This window comes from Oncorhynchus mykiss, chromosome 5 (genome assembly GCF_057628025.1).
Source record: "Oncorhynchus mykiss isolate SJ-2025 chromosome 5, ASM5762802v1, whole genome shotgun sequence".
NCBI lineage: Eukaryota > Metazoa > Chordata > Actinopteri > Salmoniformes > Salmonidae > Oncorhynchus > Oncorhynchus mykiss.
In genome coordinates, this window is record NC_143026.1 from 45,692,405 (window position 1) to 45,712,125 (window position 19,721).

The window sequence follows — 19,721 nt, forward strand, 5'->3', positions numbered from 1 at the left end:
ATATTCTCCCTGAATTGACTGGGTTGACTGAATGGAAATGGAATGAAGTGACAGCAGTGGGTTTGAGCTTCTATTTATTAGAACATCTAATATGAATGTTATTAACTATTTCTACTGTACCACTAGCTCTGCAAACTTGGCTATTACTGTATAGCCTCTGGTACACCACCACCATCATGTTCCCCTACACTACACTCTATTTCCTAATCATAACAACAGCATTTCCCGTTTCCTGTCAAGGCCATGCAACTTCCTGTTCACACCAGGAAATAGCTTCAAATAGCTTCTCTTGCCGCTATGTAAGCCAAACAGAGGGTGCTACAGTGCAGTAAGGTCATTAGACTATACTGTACTGTTACTGTACCTCGTTTCAGTTACAACACCAGGCAGTGCTCAGCTTGTTGTAGAAGATAATGGTTTTATTTCTCCACAAATAGTTTCATTATTATTCCTATACATCCTTCACACAGCTCAGGTTTACAGAGAACGTGTCGTCTATGTCAAATTGCAAGGCCTAACTCCTTCCTAAAGAAGAACAAGAACAACAAATAACAAAAAAAGGCTGATATACAGTGCCTGCGGAACGTATTCAGACCCCTTGACTTTTTCCACATTTTGTTTACTTTACAGGCTTATTCAAAAATAGATTTTCTCCCCCCTCATCAATCTACACACAATACCGCATGATGACAAAGCAAAAATTATTATATATATATATTTTTTTGCAAATGTATTAAAAATAAAGAACAGAAATACCTTATTTACATAAATATTCAGACCCTTTGCTATGAGACTAGAAATTGGGCTCAGGTGCACCCTGTTTCCATTGATCACCCTTGAGATGTTTCTACAACTTGACTGGAGTCCACATTTACATAAGACCCTTTCCTCAGTACTTTGTTGAAGCACCTTTGGCAGCCATTTACAGCCTTGAGTCTTCTTGGGTATGACGCTACAAGCTTGGCACTAGAGGTCGACCGATTAATCGGAATGGCCGATTAATTAGGGCCGATTTGAAGTTTTCATAACAATCGGAAATCTGTATTTTTGGGCACCGATTTGCTGATATACCTTTATTTAACTAGGCAAGTCAGTTAAGAACACATTCTTATTTTCAATGACGGCCTAGGAACGGTGGGTTAACTGCCTTGTTCAGGGGCAGAACGACAGATTTTCACATTGTCAGCTCGGGGGATTCAATCTTGCAACCTTACAGTTAACTGGTCCAACGCAATAACAACCTGCCTCTCTCTCGTTGTACTCCATAAGGAGACTGCCTGTTATGCGAATGCAGTAAGCCAAGGTAAGTTGCTAGCTAGCATTAAACTTATCTTATAAAAAACAATCAATCATAATCACTAGGGACCTACACATGGTTGATGATATTACTAGATATTATCTAGCGTGTCCTGCGTTGCATATAATCTGACTGAGCATACAAGCATACAAGTATCTGACTGAGCGGTGGTAGGCAGAAGCAGGCGCATAAACATTCATTCAAACAGCACTTTCGTGCGTTTTGCCAGCAGCTCTTCGTTGTGCGTCAAGCATTGCGCTGTTTATGACTTCAAGCCTATCAACTCCCAAGATGAGGCTGGTGTAACCGAAGGGAAATGGCTAGCTAGTTAGCGCACGCTAATGGCGTTTCAAACGTCCCTCGCTCTGAGCCTTCTAGTAGTTGTTCACCTTGCTCTGTATGGGTAACGCTGCTTCGATGGTGGCTGTTGTCTTTGTGTTGCTGGTTCGAGCCCAGGGAAGAGCGAGGAGAGGGACGGAAGCTATACTGTTACACTGGCAATACTAAAGTGCCTATAAGAACATCCAATCGTCAAAGGTTAATGAAATACAAATGGTATAGAGGGAAATAGTCCTATAATAACTACAACCTAAAACTTCTTACCTGGGAATATTGAAGACTCATGTTAAAAAGAACCACCAGCTGTCATATGTTCTCATGTTCTGAGCAAGGAACTGAAACGTTAGCTTTCTTACATAGCACATATTACACTTTTACTTTCTTCTCCAACACTTTCTTTTTGCATTATTTAAACCAAATTGAACATGTTTCATTATTTATTTGAGGCTAAATTGATTTTATTGATGTATTATATTAAGTTAAAGTAAGTGTTCATTCAGTATTGTTGTAATTGTCATTATTACAAAAAAAAATGTTTAAAACGGAATCTGCTTTTTTTGGTCCTCCAATAATCGGTATCTGCGTTGAAAAATCAAATCGGTCAACCTCTACTTGGCACACCTGTATTTGGGGAGTTACTCCCATTCTTCTCTGCAGATCCTCTCAAGCTCTGTCAGGTTGGATGGGGAGTGGACACGCATAGCTATTTTCAGGTCTCTCCAGAGATCTTCAATCGGGTTCAAGTCCGGGCTCTGGCTGGGCCACTCAAGGACATTCAGAGACTTGCGTTGAAGCCACTCCTGCATTATCTTGGCTGTGTGCTTAAAGTCGTTATCCTGTTGGAAGGTGAACCTTCGCCCCAGTCTGAGGTCCTGAGCACTCTGGAGCAGGTTTTCATCAAGGATCTCTCTGTACTTTACTCTGTTCATCTTTCCCTCGTTCCCACCTAGTCTCCCAGTCTCTTCCGCTGAAAAACATCCCCACAGCATGATGCTGCCACCACAATGCTTCACCGTTGGGATGGTGCCAGGTTTTCTCCAGATGTGACGCTTGGCATTCAGGGAAAAGAGTTCAATCTTTGTTTCATCAGACCAGAGAATCTTGTTTCTCATGGTCTGAGAGTCTTTAGGTGCCTTTTCGCAAACTCCAAGCGGCCTGTCACGTGCCTTTTACTGAGGAGTGGCTTCTGTCTGGCCACTCTACCATAAAGTCCTGATTGGTGGAGTCTCCATAGAGGAACTCTAGAGCTCTGTCAGAGTGACCATTGGATTCTTGGTCACCTCCCGGACCAAGGCCCTTCTCCTCCAATTGCTCAGTTTGGCCGAGCGGCCAGCCCTAGGAAGAGTCTTGGTGGTTCCAAACTTCTTACATTTAAGAATGATGGAGGCCACTGTTTTTTGGGGACCTTCATTGCTGAAGAAATGTTTTGGTACCTTTCTCCAGATCTGTGTCTTGACACAATCCTGTCTCGGAGCTCTATAGAGAATTCCTTCGACCTCATGGCTTGATTTTTGCTCTGACACGCAGTCATCTGTGAGACTTTATATAGACAGGCGTATGCCTTTCCAAATCATGTCCAATCAATTGAATTACCACAGTTGTACTCCAACCAAGTTGTAAAAACCTCCCATTATTATGAACGGAAACAGGATGCAGCTAAACTCAATTTCGAGTCTCATAGCAAAGGGTCTGAATGTTTATGTAAATAAGGTATTTCTGTTTTATTTTTGTAATACATTTGCAAAACAATTACTAGCCTGTTTTCGCTTTGTATTGTGTAGATTTTTTTTCAATCAATTTTGGAATAAGGCTGTAACATGAAAAAGTCAAGGGATCTGAATACTTTCCGAAAGCACTGTACTGTAATTTAGACTCAAAAGAATGATGGAACAATTCACAGTACAAATCCTTCAAGTTTTTCCTTTTTTTAAGAACTCAAACCTGCAGCGTTTTTTTTCCTCAGTAAAAGTTGGAAACAGTAAAAAAGAAATATTCACTTCTTTTACAAATCATGCTGAAGTCCTTTAGTTCAGTTCCCCCCCCCCCCCCCCCCCCCGATATGTTGAAAAAACAAAAAGACTCAGATTCCCTTCTATAAAAAAATAAGGTGGGGTGTTTTGGTGTTCCTGTGCTAAAAGAAGGAGTAGTGGGGGATGGGGTAGGCAGGCATTTTCATGACAGGCAACAGAAGCATTCTCTTGGGGGAGAAACCTAGAGAGGAGACACGAAAAGAGCACTCCACATGAGTCCACGGCAGGGCAAAACATAAAATGCACGCCTCTGTCCTGTGTCATGATCTTCTACTGTGCCTAGAGTCTAGGTCATAGAACTAGAATGATTAGAATTCCAGGTTAGCCATTTTGCGTGCACCAATGAGTTCATCAGTCCAAATGCTATTGTGAGAGCAGAGGGTTTGTTCCATTCATTCTAGTTCTGTGAGCCTAGGCCTAGATGGTCCCTGTGTGCAGAGCTACAGTAGAACCCAGAGAGAGGGACGATGTTTAAAGAGTGAGTGAGTGTGTGAGTGGAAGGAAGGAAGGAAGGAAGGAAGAAAGGAAGGAAGGAAGGAAGGAAGGAAGGAAGGAAGGAAGGAAGGAAGGAAGGAAGGAAGGAAGGAAGGAAGGAAGGAAGGAAGGAAGGAAGGAAGGAAGGAAGGAAGGAAGGAAGGAAGGAAGGAAGGAAGGAAGACCAAAGTCAATGGTGGTGTACAATGCAAGGCTCTGGTTGGTTGGCTGGTTTGTTTGTCTAATTGTTTACAGGTACTGTGCAATGGAGTGGATATTCTTGTGGTCTGGGCTGAGGTTTGTGTGGTTTGAGGCTGCGATCATAGATAGACAAGAGGTCATAGTTGTGTGTCCTTGAGTGTGTGTGTTGTTTCATGTGTTTCTCACGGTCTTGAACCCATACAGAAATCCCAAAGCAGCAACAGGAGCCTGAGCGCCGCACAGCAGTGAGCATCAGACAGAACGATAGATAGAGAGATAGATGACTGTAGTTGGGGAGGATTAACCAGCATGCAACATCATCTCAGAAGCACTGGAGGGGACTGGACAGGACATGTAATCTGATCTCACAACAGCCAAATACCATGATAGCGCCACATGACATGACTGGGTGGTAGGCACTAAAAGGAGCACTCTTTATGTACCAGGCAGAGACCAGGCAGGGCCACTGGGGTTAGCTAAGCTACAACACTACTAGCCTGGGATCAGATCTGATCGTGTTGTCTTGCCAACTCCTATTGTCACAAAGACCACAGGAGATGGCAAAACAGCACAAAAAGATCTGGGACCAGGCTACAGCACTCAACACCAGGGGCCGTATTCAAAAAGCATCTCAGAGTAGGGGTGCTGATCTAGGATCAGCTGCCTCCTGTCCATATAGTCCTACTCAAACTGATCCTGTATCCTACTCTGAGACTCTTGGGGAATAGAGTTCTCAGTGCTAGGCTCTCTGAGGTCTACTTCTAGAACGTGTTGTGCCTGCCCAGACCTGTACCCAGTACAGTCTCCCCCTGCACATAAGACTCGTTCAAAGCCCCCAGAAACAGGCAACTCTCTCTGTGACAGAGGGAATGGGCTCCCAATGCCACACAACGCACAAGGACCAGTCTGTTTTAAGTTTAGGGTGTGTGTGATGAAGAGATGGAGAGAGAGAGGGAGGGAGGGAGGAGGAGGAGAGGAAAAGAGCGAGAGGCAGAGAGACTGAGTGTGTACATATTTGCAAACAAGATCGTATGTTTTTGAGTGCGTATTTATGCTTGAATTTGTGAGTGTATAAATGTGTAAGACAAAGTGGTTGTGTGATTGAGCATCTTGAGTGTTGCTGACCTCAAAGCGCTCGGTGCTTGTATTGAGTTACGCTGATTGTGCGAGAGCAGAGCAGAGCACCCCTGAATCTGATCTAGTTATGTAGACTATGGTCGAATTTCAAACCTTCCAGAGCTCTAGGACACGCTACCTGCTGTCTGGCAGAGACTGAGAAGGCCACAGATGACCGACCTGCCAGTCTAGCCAAAGGAAAAGTGGGGAAGCCACGCTATGTTTTCAGTGAATTAAACATTCACACAGTTACTGTTTAGCTACATGTTTAGGAAGATATAGTAGGGGTCTGAAATAGTTTGGGCTGGAAGGTGGTGTATGTGTGTGTGGTGTTTCCTAGTGTTTGTTTTTGGAAGAAGTTGGTCTATAGAAGAAGGGTGAATGACCCATATAGCCTGTCCCTGTGTGTGTTGGCGGCATTGGTCCCTGCCTGCCTGGGCCGCTTTGAATGGGGTATCTGTTAGCTTAGCTGTGGGAAGAGATATAGCATGGCTACAGTAAGGAGAGGAGAGAGATGTCCAGAGAGTCAGGAAAGGGGGAGCAGGCAGACTGACGGGTAGACAGACTGACGGAGGGGCGGGCGGAACGAGCAGCAGTCTGGACACTCAGGCGGGCGAAGAAGCTCAGCAAGGCTTTGCTCCAACCACAGTAAGAACCAAAAGGTTATGATCCGTTCCAGGTTGACTTTCGCTAGCTTTTTAGATTCAACCAATTTCTTACATTTCAATTTTCGACCTCGGCGTGTAACTCCGATTCAATGGGCACTATCGTTTTCCAGAAGGGCCTCTCCAACAGCAGGGAGGAACAGTACGGCAGGGCAGGTGTTAACTCTTTATCCTCAGAGAGAGAGAGAGAGAGAGAGAGAGAGGGACTCACCGTAGGCTGGGGCGGCTGCGGCACTGTATCCATATGGAGTCCCGAAGCCTGTCGAACATGTTCAAGCCATGTTGGACTGTTAGGATCGTTGGGTAACTGGACATATTGGCATTATGAATGCATGCATATGCACTCAACCTATAAACAACTAGAGTGTTGGCAGGGAAACGGACAGGACAGGCACGCAAAACACCCCCTCCCCCCACATACTTTTACATACTTCCATGTACCTGGTATCTGTGTGTACCCTGGTGCGGCAGCGCTGACGAAGGCTCCTCTGGTCAGGGCCGCCGCTCGACCTCTCCCTCTGGCCACCTGGGCTGCTACCGCTGAGGCTGCCGCTGCAGCTAGGGCTCCTTTAGTCTACCCAGACACAGAGACAGCAGAGTATTATTGATGACTGATCAAACAGGCGGTAACTGACAGTCGATGAGACTCTGTATCGGGTCGTGAAAGTACGAGAGGAAGTCCCTGATAATTGGTCAGGCTTTCTTCTAGAGAGGATCGATATCGCTAACAGACCACTCAGACTCCTGGCAACAGAAAGTATTGCTAGCTGATCAGAGGAGACAGCATTGGTAACATACGGCATGTTGTGGGATGATCTTCTTCTTCTTGTTGTTGGCGGCGGCGGCGTTGGGGCCAGAGAAGAGTTTCTCCAGAGCAGCCAACGCAGCCGAAGCCTTCGCCACCTTCTTATTAGGCCCCGCCCCGCGGAACTTCTGACCATCCACCTCCACCTGGAGAGAGAGAGAGAGGGGGAGAGACACACACACACACACACACACTTAAGTAAGATGGCATTGATATCAGTCGAGTGGCTGGATAAGGATATCCTGTATGTCCGGTGGTATTATATTCATGCTGCTGACCAGCCAGAGGATCTATTCATGGGTTGCACATCCGTCACTCGATCACATCGTTGCCATTACTATAACCGTTCTACAGCCGCCGCAGCATATTGATATCTGAGTGATGGTTAAGGCCAGATCTTTCTGAACGGGGGCTAATGACTTTTTAGTCAGATTTCCACGGTAGTGGCCGGGAAATACGATGACATTGGCAAAGTAGACAAATAATTAGTGCGGAACAACTTTGTCATCATTAGAATGTCGTCAAGTTTACTTTAGAGAGTGGTAATGTTGCCAAGAGCCAAAAATAGCTAGCAATGCTAGCTGTGCTAGATAGCAAAAATGTTGGTGCTCTCCCCTCAATCTTAGCTAGCTAGCTAAAGTAACACTGAAAGTCAATCTAGAGATTTCACAATGATGACAAAAACTTGTCCTACTAATGATTTGCCTCCTTTTGATGTGTCATCGTGTTTTCAAACCACAGAAATAGACTTTAGACAAAATCTTCATCAGTACCCATTGAGACTGCATTGAGTAGAATGTTCAGCTGGGCATCAGTCCTAATGCGGACGTTCAAAACAATATTGTCACGAAACGTGCAACCCATGAGTAGCTCCAACACACATGAATAGCTCCGACACACCACTACATGTCAAGTGTGACAGACTTGACCTGCTCACATCGATGTGAATCTATCAGTGAGTCGCTGAGGCGTGACAGAAAACAACGAGGCCAACAGCCCTAGTGGGATGAATGGATAGGACGACATGGCCAACGGCCCTGGGGGGATGAATGAATAGGACGACACGGCCCTGGGGGGATGAATGAATAGGACGACACGGCCAACGGCCCTGGGGGGGGGGGTGAATGAATAGGACGACACGGCCAACGGCCCTGGGGGGATGAATGAATAGGACGACACGGCCAACGGCCCTGGGGGGACGAATGAATAGGACGACACGGCCAACGGCCCTGGGGGGATGAATGGATAGGACGACACGACCAACAGCGCTGGGGGGATGAATGAATAGGACGACACGGCCAACGGCCCTGGGGGGACGAATGAATAGGACGACACGGCCAACGGCCCTGGGGGGATGAATTAATAGGATGACACGGCCCTGGGGGGATGAATGAATAGGACGACACGGCCAACGGCCCTGGGGGGGGGGTCAATGAATAGGACGACACGGCCAACGGTCCTGGGGGGGGGTGTGTGAATGAATAGGACGACATGGCACTGTTCTTGGATAGACTGCTGGAGTGATGTAGTGTGTCAGATGAGCTTGCCAGTCAGTGTGCACCAATCTTGGTCCTTCGAGTTGCATCGAAGTCCATTGCGAGTCAGTCAGTGTGTGTGTGTGTGTGTCTAATCTACTGTTCCAAAGGAGATACGCACGGTGTAAGGCCTCACCTCCATGACGAAGCGTTTGTCATGGCTGCCCCCGCTCTCTGATATGAGCTCGTACTTCAGACCCCTGCGCTTCTCGTTCAGCTCCATGACGGGGTTCTTACCACTGGCCGTCAGAATAGGACCCTGAGTTCGGACCTGAACACACGGGAGCGGAACAGAAATCAGACTACAGCTACTTCCTTTCATTGAAATTCATGTGGGGTGTGGACAGCTCAAATGAAATGTCAATTCAAGAAATACTTATTCAGAACTGACTCCAACCCTGGTTTGTGTGTGTGTTCATGAGTGGTCTATACTGCACCTCCAGTGTATTTGAGTTGTCTGAGTGTGCTGTGTTATTGCTTGAGTGTGTAGATGATTCGCTCTTCCCCTCTCCGTCCGACTTCTCGTCTGCACTGCAATCCAGGTCTGCATCGAACCCTGTGGGGTAACCCATCGCCTGCAGAACCTAGAGAGAGGCGAGAAGAGGGGGGGAGAGACACAAATCCAATATCAAACCACTTCTGATTTCTTCCTCCTTCCCCAATGCCTGTTCAAAGGTAGCGTCTGTCAGCAGCATTTCCTAACGGCACTACTGTGGGTTCTGGGGTTCTGGACTAGGTTCTGAGTGACTGAGTTTGAACTCCAACACACTTCTTCTGTTTCCTGTATTATAATGAACCTGGTTCCCTCGTGGCTAATTCACCGGCAGCACACAGCAGCTTTGGAGCTCTGTAGTAAGTGGACCGGCACCTTTCTCTGTGTGGACGGAACAGGAGCTCTCTTTGTGTCTGACCCAAATTGGTGCTAGTGCTTACACACACACACACACACACACACACGTGCGCATGCAAGTACACACACATGCACGCGCATCCACGGGGCAACAGAGCAGAGCAGCAGAGTAGCATCGAGGCCTTTTATGGCAATCTGAGGAGGTTAGAGGACTATCCCAGCCCTATGCTTGGGAGAGCCTCTTTGTTGACGACGACTTTGGGATTACCCAGATGTGGGCGCTCCACAGCAGCCAGGAGTGGGAGCGAGCAGGAGAAGGGGTGACGGGGGACAGGGCATCCCAGTCTGACCGCAGCTGGAGCCCGAAAACACAACACTGACTGACCGCATGACCGACGCTCACTGCTCTACTCATCACATGACAGCTCTGTCTGAATCACTCAATCACTCCTCTCACTCACAAGCACTCTCTCCTCTCCTCACTGCTCTACTCATCACATGACAGCTCTGTCTGAATCACTCACTCACTCCTCTCACTCACAAGCACTCTCTCCTCTCCTCACTGCTCTACTCATCACACAACACGACAGCTCTGTCTGAATCACTTACTCCTCTCACTCACAAGCACTCTCTCCTCTCCTCACTGCTCTACTCATCACACAACACGACAGCTCTGTCTGAATCACTCACTCCTCTCACTCACAAGCACTCTCTCCTCTCCTCACCGCTCTACTCATCACACGACAGCTCTGTCTGAATCACTCACTCCTCTCACTCACAAGCACTCTCTCCTCTCCTCACTGCTCTACTCATCACACAACAGCTCTGAATCACTCACAAGCACTCTCTCCTCACTGCTCTACTCATCACACAACAGCTCTGTCGGAATCACTCACTCCTCTCACTCACAAGCACTGTCTCCTCTCCTCACTGCCCTACTCATCACACAACAGCTCTGTCTGAATCTCTCACTCCTCTCGCACAAAATAACAGCTCCCTGACTACTCTAGCTGACTTATAATATCTCAGACAATAATATTATCTCTGTCTGACCCTGTTCACAAACACTAATGCCCCCGTGCTGTTGCTACTGTAACACTACCAGCCCCCTTTTCACACATTTTACACTATGTTGTAGAACTCTCTCCAGGGGTACTTGCCCTTTACTAACCCCAAACCACTATTTTCACACCTCCCCTACATTTATCCAACCCCTTCTCTCATTGACCAGGCCAATATTGGTCACAGTCGGTTACCTTGACAGCGACATGCAGCTTGGCGGTCTTCTTGGAGGAGCCCGAGGCTTCGTAGACGGTGCTGTCTAGGTCTACAGACATGGTGAAGACAGGAGCGTGGACCGGGCCGGACTGGGACAGCAGCTTGTACTGCAGACCTGGACGTATCTGATTCAGACGCATCAGAGCATTCATTGGTTGGTTGGTGTCTATTGCTTTGCTGTCGAGGACTAGAAAGGAAAGAGATGGAGATACCGGAGAGAGGGTTAACAGAATAACAGTGGCTGCTGTTCAATCAATGCATATTTTTTTCCCCTTTATTTAAATGATTTACAATGACGGCCTACCCCGGGCCAAACCCTCTCCTAAACCCGGATGACGCTGAGCCAATTGTGCGCCGCCCTATGGGATTCCCGATCACGGCCGGTTGTGATACAGCCCGGGATCGAACCAGGGTCTGTAGTGACACCTCTAGCACTGAGACGCAGTGCCTTAGACCGCTGCATGGCGTTATAAGTTGCCTTGAAGATTTGGACTGTGTGTTTGAGTTGTACAAAAGGCACCCTTGCTTCCAAAGAGCATCCTTTCTGCCTGATTCTAACTGCGGTGGCTAAGTAGCACTCCAACCACCAACTATTTCTTTCGAAACAACGAAAAACAGTTCTGAGGAGCTACGCTAGCTAGCTGTAGCCTTCTCAGGCAACAGCTTCACGTTCAGGCTGTGTGCATTATTCCATTCCGGATTCCTCCTTTAAAAAAACAAATTGCTAAATCTGCTTCTTTCCAACCAATTACTTTTCCTCTAACGGGGAGGACAGGAAAGGGGACAGCTGGATGGCTTTGAGAAACATTAGAAATCAATAACATTGATTTCCCAGTGGGTTGTGTTGTGTGTATCTGCCTTGAGAGAGGAAGGAGGAGAGAACTAGAGATAGCGGTAGGGAAATGACAGCCTGTTCACAGATCTGTTCGTGCTGTGTAGCCAACACCTCTGGAAATGTTTGGTAATGACAATGACCATAGGAGTTGGCTTTACAGGACAAACAGATCCTGGATCAGGCTAGGAAAGGAGGGTTTGATGTAGGTGTCATGTCTTTTATAGAAAGAGAGGGGGCCTCCCGGGTGGCGCAGAGGTTAAGGGCGCTGTACTGCAGCGCCAGCTGTGCCATCAGAGTCCCTGGGTTCGCACAATTGGCCTAGCGTCGCCCGGGTTAGGGAGGGCTTGGTCGGTAGGGGTGTCCTTGTCTCATCGCGCACCAGCGACTCCTGTGGCGGGCTGGGCGCTAACCAAGGCCGGCTTCCGGGTTGGATGGCGCTGTGTTAAGAAGCAGTGCTGCTTGGTTGGGTTGTGTATCGGAGGACGCATGACTTTCAACCTTCGTCTCTCCCGAGCCCGTACGGGAGTTGTAGCGATGAGACAAGATAGTAGCTACTACAACAATTGGATACCACAAAATTGGGGAGAAAAATTCAACAAAAAAAAAGAACAAAAAAAAAGAAAGAGAGAGAGAGAAAACACCTGCAGTCCAGTCATGTGGTGTTGGTTTAGAACAGAAGGAAATGAGTGCCTCATTCTCTCCAGGACTCAAGCATTTCCTCAATCTATGAGAGAATGTGTCTGAAAGTTTATTTAGACAGCTGTCAGGCCCATGAAGCTTTGGTAGTCTTGACTTATAAAGGGCCAGACGAAGTGAGCTGACCAGTAAAAACAAAAAACCCTAGCTATGTTACAAGTAACAAACTAGAGAAACTACTGGCCCTATATGTCCAAGTCATATTTCCGTGGGCAATTAAGTGTATTACTTATTACTTTTAATTACTTTTCATCTGATCACATGACCCAGGGAGGGAACTTCTCACAGGTCACATAACAGAGCAGGGTCAGAGGTTAGGTGTCAGGGAGGGGCTGACCTTTCCTCAGGTTCCTCTTCATCTTCTTGATGAGGTCTTTGTCGTCCGTGGGCCCATCCTCGTAGGGCCTTTTCAGCCCTGAGCCCTCCCTGTCTGACCAGGGGTACTTCTGGGAGGGTTTACTAGAGGGGAGAGGGTCCATCTCCAGCACCTTGTAGATGTGACCGAACGCCATCAGTCTCAGAGCGTGCTGGAAGAGAGACACACAGCAGACAGGTGAGGAGAGAAAGAAACCGAGGCACGGCAGACAGCGGAGAGGAAGAGGAGAGGAAGAGACAGAAAGACAGACAGGTGAGGAGAAAAAGAAACCGAGGCACGGCAGACAGCGGAGAGGAAGAGACAGAAAGACAGACAGGTGAGGAGAGAAAGAAACCGAGGCACGGCAGACAGCGGAGAGGAAGAGGAGAGGAAGAGACAGAAAGACAGACAGGTGAGGAGAAAAAGAAACCGAGGCACGGCAGACAGCGGAGAGGAAGATGAGAGGAAGAGACAGAAAGACAGACAGGTGAGGACGGAAAGGGACAGACAGGACAGATGAGAAACAGAAAGTGACAACTAACAAAGCACACGGACAGGTGAGGAAAGAAAGTGACAGATACACAGACGGGCATGACGGAGTCAGGTCTAGGGTTCAGTGCCGCTGACTCCGGATCACACATTCCCCCTGGCGACGGGGGTTTGAGCTTGTCTCGGCTCATCTGTCTAAGCCCCTCTACAGTCCAAAGATTAACAAAGAGAGGAGAAAAACAGGAAACAGAAAGAGAAACAACTAACAAAACAAACAGATCTAATCTCCGTGGTTCCTTGATCCCATTTACAGAAATCAACTGGTTTTACTTTTGTTTGTTTTTATGTACAAGAGCCTATTCAGCAACAACTTCCATCACACTCACCCAAGAGTCACAGACGTTGCTTAGCAACAGTGGCTCCAGTACTAATCCCAGGTAAACAATACAAGCGGATGATTGGAGCTGCACTTTTCTTTGGCTAAGCTGAGTGGCATAGAGAAGACACTGGGCCTTCATGGATCACTATGTACAGTATGACTATGTGTGGAGAGGGATAGGCCTGTATTGTGATTGGCAGGCTGGCACCAACTATCCCTTACTGAGAGAAATGAATGGAGAAGCAGCACTGGCTTTCCTACGTTAAAATGTTTCCGCACACACACACACACACACACACACACACACACACACACACACACACACACACACACACACACAGTGTGAGCCCTACCACTCCAGTATCCTTGCACACTGTAATCAAAATCAAATCAAATGGTATTTGTCACATGAACCGAATACAACAGATGTAGACCTTACTGTGACATGCTTACTTACAAGCCCTTAACCAACAATGCCGTTTTAAGAAAACAACAATAACGAGGATATATACAGGGGGTACAGGTTCCAAGTCAATGTGCGGGGATACAGGTAAATTGGGGTAATTTGGAGGGGGGGGGGGTAAAGGGGTAAAGTGACTATGCATAGATAATAAACAGTGAGTAGCAGCAGTGTAAAAACAAAGGGGGGTGGGTGTCAATGCTAATAGTCCGGGTAGGGGTAGAAGCTGTTAAGGAGCCGTTTGGACTTGGCACTCCGGTACCGCTTTCCACGTAGTAGCAGAGAGAACAGTCTATGACTTGGGTGACTGGAGTCTTTTGACAATTTTTAGGGCCTTCCTCTGACACCACCTAGTATATATGTACTCGATGGCAGTATGCTTGGCCCCAGTGATGTACTAGGCCGTACGCACTACCCTTTGTAGCGCTTTACGGTCAGATGCCGAGCAGTTGCCATATGCAACCGGTCAGAATGCTCTCGATGGTGCAGCTGTAGAACTTTTTGAGAATCTGGGGACCCGTGCCAGATCTTTTTAGTCTCCTGAGGCGTTGTCGTGCCCTCTTCACGACTGTCTGTGTGTGTTTGGACCATGATAGTTTGTTGGGGATGTGGACACCAAGGAACTTGAAACTCTCGACCCGCTCCACTACAGCCCCGTTGATGTGAATGGGGGCATGTTCGGCTCTCCTTTTCCTGTAGTCCACGATCAGCTCCTTTATCTTGATCGCGTTGAGGGAGAGGTTGTGGTCCTCCTCCCTATAGGCCGTCTCATCGTTGTCTGTGATCAGGCCTACCACCTTTGTGTCGTCAGCAAACGTAATGATGGTGTTGGAGTCGTGCGTGGCCATGCAGTCGTGGGTGAACAGGAAGTACAGGAGGGGACTAAGCACGCACCCCTGAGGGCTGTAAATATGGTATTGGCACTGGCCCTGGAACTGACCCTTGTATATAGCTTTCTTCCTTCCTTGTGTTCTTCTTCTTTCTTTCTTTATTGTGTGTTTTTGTTCTACTTTTGTTATATACTACTACTGATATTGATTACTGCATTTTTGGGAAGGAGCTGGCAAGAAAGGCATTTCACTGTACTTGCATGTGACAATAACACTTGAAACTCCACAGTCAATTTCCGAATGCAAATATATCAGAAGCGCTCAGGAAAGGCTCAGATATTCATATGCAGCGTTGCTTCATCTCATTCCCAGAGCCTCTCTCTATCGCTCTCCTATCTAGCCATGTATCTACTACAATACAATTAGCCACATTGACATTCCATTGCCGTTTCACCTTCCTACAAAGGAGAGGGTAGGACGATCCACTCAGACATGCAGCTCACTCCCGCTCTATTCCTAACCCGGCTTAGTGTAGCACACACGCGCACACACACACACACGCGCCAGGGTTTCTGTTAGCAGGTAATAGCTGTTTTTTTTGCAGTTTTTTTTTTTTTAAAGCTGATGAATAAAATTGCCGCCAGCCAACTTTTTTTACATTTTTAAAAAAAAATCCCATTGCAAAATAATGCTTTTTTTGCCAATTCATTGACGGAAATACTAGTACATGCAAATACATTTGACCGGTCATATTTATCGGTCTTTTGGTTCATTTGCATAGGCCTAATTGTGTGGAATTGAATTGGTGCGTGTATTTTCATTCGTTGTTATTTACCTTATCACATGCACAAAGCAAACAGACACAGAGCCTAGTTTCAGCAGAAAATCAGTCAGACAGTGTGAGAGATGTGCAACAAAGCGCAATTGTGTGTTAAAAAAACGGTTTTAAAGGCCACGATTAAAAATACCTACCATTTGTATTTCTCAACTGGCTTATTGAAGCACATTGCTGCACTTATAATGTGAATGAAATAATAGTTTATCAACATTTTGATTTGTTGCATCAGCCTCATTGCCTTTTTAAAGTTTTTTTGATGTAGCCTAGGCTTACTGGTTGTATGAATTTGCCACCACCATGCATCACTGTAGGGATGGTGCCTGGTTTCCTCCAGACGTGACGCTCGGCACACAATCCTGTCTCGGAGCTCTACGGATTCCTTCGACCTCGTGCACTGTCAACTGCGGGACCTTATATAGACAGGTGTGTGCCTTTCCAAATCATGTCCAATCAATTGAAATTACAATCAAGTTGTAGAAACATCTCAGGGATGATCATTGCACCTGAGCTCAATTTCGAGTCTCACAGCAAAGGGCCTGAATAATTATGTAGATATGTACACTACCGTTCAAAAGTTTGGGGTCACTTAGAAATGTCCTTGTTATTGAAAGAAAAGCCTTTTTTTTGGTCCATTAAAATAACATCAAATTGATCAGAAATACAGTGTAGACATTGTTAATGTTGTAAATGACTATTGTAGCTGGAAACGGCTGATTTTTAAATGGAATATCTACATTATGCCCATCAACAGCAACCATCACTCCTGTGTTCCAATGGCACGTTGTGTTTATCCAATGGCACGTCCAAGTTTATCATTTTAAAAGGCTAATTGATCATTAGAAAATCCTTTTGCAATTATGTTAGTACAGCTGAAAACTGTTGTTCTGATTAAAGAAGCAATAAAATTGGCCTTCTTTAGACTAGTTGAGTATCTGGAGCATCAGCATTTGTGGGTTCGATTGCAGGCTCTGAAACTCGTCAGTCTATTCTTGCTCCGAGAAATGAAGGCTATTCCATGCAATAAATTGCCAAGAAACTTTGTTATAATCAATTTATTGATGTGATTATGATGTTCTATAGGTCAGGCCCTACTGGTCACGTGCATGCGATGCATGCAAGAAATTGCCAAGACATTGAAGATCTCATACAACGCTGTGTACTACTCTCTTCACAGAACAGAGCAAACTGGCTCTAACCAGAATAGAAATCGGGAGTGGGAGGCTCCGGTGCACAACTGAGCAAGAGGACAAGTACATTAGAGTGTCTAGCTTGAGAAACAGACGACCCACAAGTTCTCAACTGGCTGCTTCATTAAATTGTACCCGCAAAACACCAGTATCAACGTCAACAGTGAAGAGGCTCCTCCGGGATGCAGGCCTTCTAGGCAGAGTTGCAAGGAAAAAAACATCTCAGACTGGACAATAAAAAGAAAATATTAAGATGGGGAAAATAACACAGACACAGGACAGGGGAAGATTGGGGAAAAGTGTTATGGACAGATGAATCTAAGTTTGAGGTGTTCGGATCATGAAGAACATTCGTGAAACGCAGAAAATGAAAATATGCTGGAAGAGTGCTTGACACCATCTGTCAAGCATGGTGGAGGCAATGTGATGGTCTGGGGTGCTTTGGTGGTGGTAAAGTGGGAGATTTGTACAGGGTAAAAAGGATCTTGAGGAAGGAAGGCTATCACTCCATTTTGCAATGCCATACCCTGTGGACGGTGATTAATTGGAGCCAATTGGAGCCTACAACAGGACAATGACCCAAAGCACAGCTCCAAACTATGCAATAACTATTTAGGGAAGCAGCAGTCAACTGGTATTATTTTGTCTATAATATTTAGTCCATTTTGTCTATAACTCAATACTCAAGAAAAAAAAACATATGTCAGTACTCAAACAGTCAAACATTTCAACACACAAAAGTGAATACACACACACCCGTCCCAGGGGTACAGAGGCAGGATTCATGGGTCGCCATGGCAGTGGTTTCCCACGCTCATCATCAAGGTGCAGCTCTTCGGTGGGGGCCCAAGGTGTTGGATTGATGAGGTGTGTGTGTGTGTGTGTGTGTGTGTGTGTGTGTGTGTGTGTGTGTGTGTGTGTGTGTGTGTGTGTGTGTGTGTGTGTGTGTGTGTGTGTGTGTGTGTGTGTGTGTGTGTGTGTGTGTGTGTGTGTGTGTGTGTGTGTGTGTGTGTGTGTGTGTGTGTGTGTGTGTGTGTGTGTGTGTGTGTGTGTGTGTGTGTGTGTGTGTGTGTGTGTGTGTGTGTGTGTGTGTGTGTGTGTGTGTGTGTGTGTGTGTGTGTGTGTGTGTGTGTGTGTGTGTGTGTGTGTGTGTGTGTGTGTGTGTGTGTGTGTGTGTGTGTGTGTGTGTGTGTGTGTGTGTGTGTGTGTGTGTGTGTGTGTGTGTGTGTGTGTGTGTGTGTGTGTGTGTGTGTGTGTGTGTGTGTGTGTGTGTGTGTGTGTGTGTGTGTGTGTGTGTGTGTGTGTGTGTGTGTGTGTGTGTGTGTGTGTGTGTGTGTGTGTGTGTGTGTGTGTGTGTGTGTGTGTGTGTGTGTGTGTGTGTGTGTGTGTGTGTGTGTGTGTGTGTGTGTGTGTGTGTGTGTGTGTGTGTGTGTGTGTGTGTGTGTGTGTGTGTGTGTGTGTGTGTGTGTGTGTGTGTGTGTGTGTGTGTGTGTGTGTGTGTGTGTGTGTGTGTGTGTGTGTGTGTGTGTGTGTGTGTGTGTGTGTGTGTGTGTGTGTGTGTGTGTGTGTGTGTGTGTGTGTGTGTGTGTGTGTGTGTGTGTGTGTGTGTGTGTGTGTGTGTGTGTGTGTGTGTGTGTGTGTGTGTGTGTGTGTGTGTGTGTGTGTGTGTGTGTGTGTGTGTGTGTGTGTGTGTGTGTGTGTGTGTGTGTACACATAACAGTGTAGTTCTATCCCCCTCTCCACACAGCTCAGAGCCCAAAGAAGAGCATCTTAAAGAGGGTTTCCCCTGTCTGACAGGAGTGTAATCTCCAGGCTACAGATGAGATAAGACTGGCTGGAGCCCCCGGCTGATCTCAACACTAAACACTCACACCATGGACAGTATGGAGTTCTGCTCTGAGACTACCGAGTACCAGTGTTCCCTCTAAACTGCCGCGCAGAAGAAATATTAGCCTGCGCAGAGAAGCACAAGATTGAACTTTCACAGAGTTTTCCTCGTTAGTTAACACTATCAACGTTTCCCTTCACTGTGGGAATTGTGATCGAATCAACGAAATATTAGCCACTTTCAATGCAACATACAGAAACCAAACGAACTATGCAAGACTTAGTATGCAAAACTAACTATAACATTTTGTTGTAGGAGTAGGGCTGGGCGATATGGCCAAAATATCATATCGCAGTATTTTATAAAACAAATTCACGGTATGATGGTATTTAACGGTATTTAATGTTTTTTAATAATAGAAGTTCTACATTTGCTTCATGAGTAGTGTGTGACTCTATGGTGGCAACACATACATTCTAAGTTATTTCAATTAGTTTTTCTCCATTCTGATTGTTTTATACTGTTCATTTCAACTTCAACCAAAACTCTTTTTCAGCATTTTCATCAATTCCTGCATTTCCTGCCCTCATTTGAGATCATTTCCACACTACCACATAGGGCTCCACGATATGGGCAAACAATCTAGGCCTTATTTTTAACCAAATGTTGCAATTGCGATTTGACTTGCGATTTAGAGAAAAACACTTGGGGGAACTGTTGGAATCATGGAAATGGAATGATTCATTTAATTCTATAGTTACAATACAGTGTTGTTTGACATGACAACGAATAAAAATGCCAGGGAGGAGTTATTGTGACAGGGTAGGAACCAAATTGTTTACAAGTGGACCCTATAATCTTTGGCTACATTGAATGTTTTCTCTTAGCTACTTCATGTAGCTTACATAGGCTGCAGTCCAAACACGTTATTTTTACCCCCTCAGCTGTTGCCCTAACCACTTTCCCTCAGCGGAATCCCCATCGAAACCGGATGCAGTTTGATTGCCATCTTAAGTGGAGGTCCAATTTACTAACGTTGCCCCCACGATTTAGCTCGAGGGAGCAAGTGAACAACTTTGGTCACTTGTGGGGTTGATATGACCCAGAATTCAATGAAAACTGTAGTCACATGTCAAACTCTGGTGGCCGCGAAGTGTCAAATTTAATTTAAAAAAGGCTTCAGCTTGCAAAAATTGTTTTATATACATTGATTATAGCGTTGGCAAATTGGCTT

At 46.2% G+C, this 19,721-nt stretch overlaps 1 protein-coding gene across 13 annotated transcripts in view; it reads right to left on the reverse strand.

The window, feature by feature from the left end:
* The window catches only part of LOC110523936 (spermatid perinuclear RNA-binding protein), a 125,715-nt gene that overhangs the window by 6,151 nt on the left and 99,843 nt on the right, over positions 1–19,721 (reverse strand). For 7 of the 13 annotated variants that reach the window (XM_090235008.1, XM_090235014.1, XM_090235016.1 and 4 more), the window contains 8 exons: positions 12,459–12,648; positions 10,569–10,777; positions 8,900–9,046; positions 8,599–8,733; positions 6,921–7,073; positions 6,564–6,696; positions 6,334–6,381; positions 399–3,847 (listed from right to left, as the gene is read on the reverse strand). In XM_090235008.1, the coding sequence (XP_090091134.1) occupies positions 3,768–3,847; positions 6,334–6,381; positions 6,564–6,696; positions 6,921–7,073; positions 8,599–8,733; positions 8,900–9,046; positions 10,569–10,777; positions 12,459–12,648 (1,095 nt within the window). In that variant the 3' untranslated portion in view covers positions 399–3,767. Of the gene's footprint in view, positions 1–398; positions 3,848–6,333; positions 6,382–6,563; positions 6,697–6,920; positions 7,074–8,598; positions 8,734–8,899; positions 9,047–10,568; positions 10,778–12,458; positions 12,649–19,721 lie in introns of those variants that run through there. The other 6 variants (XM_021603093.3, XM_021603091.3, XM_090235012.1 and 3 more) reach the window with 1 other exon arrangement.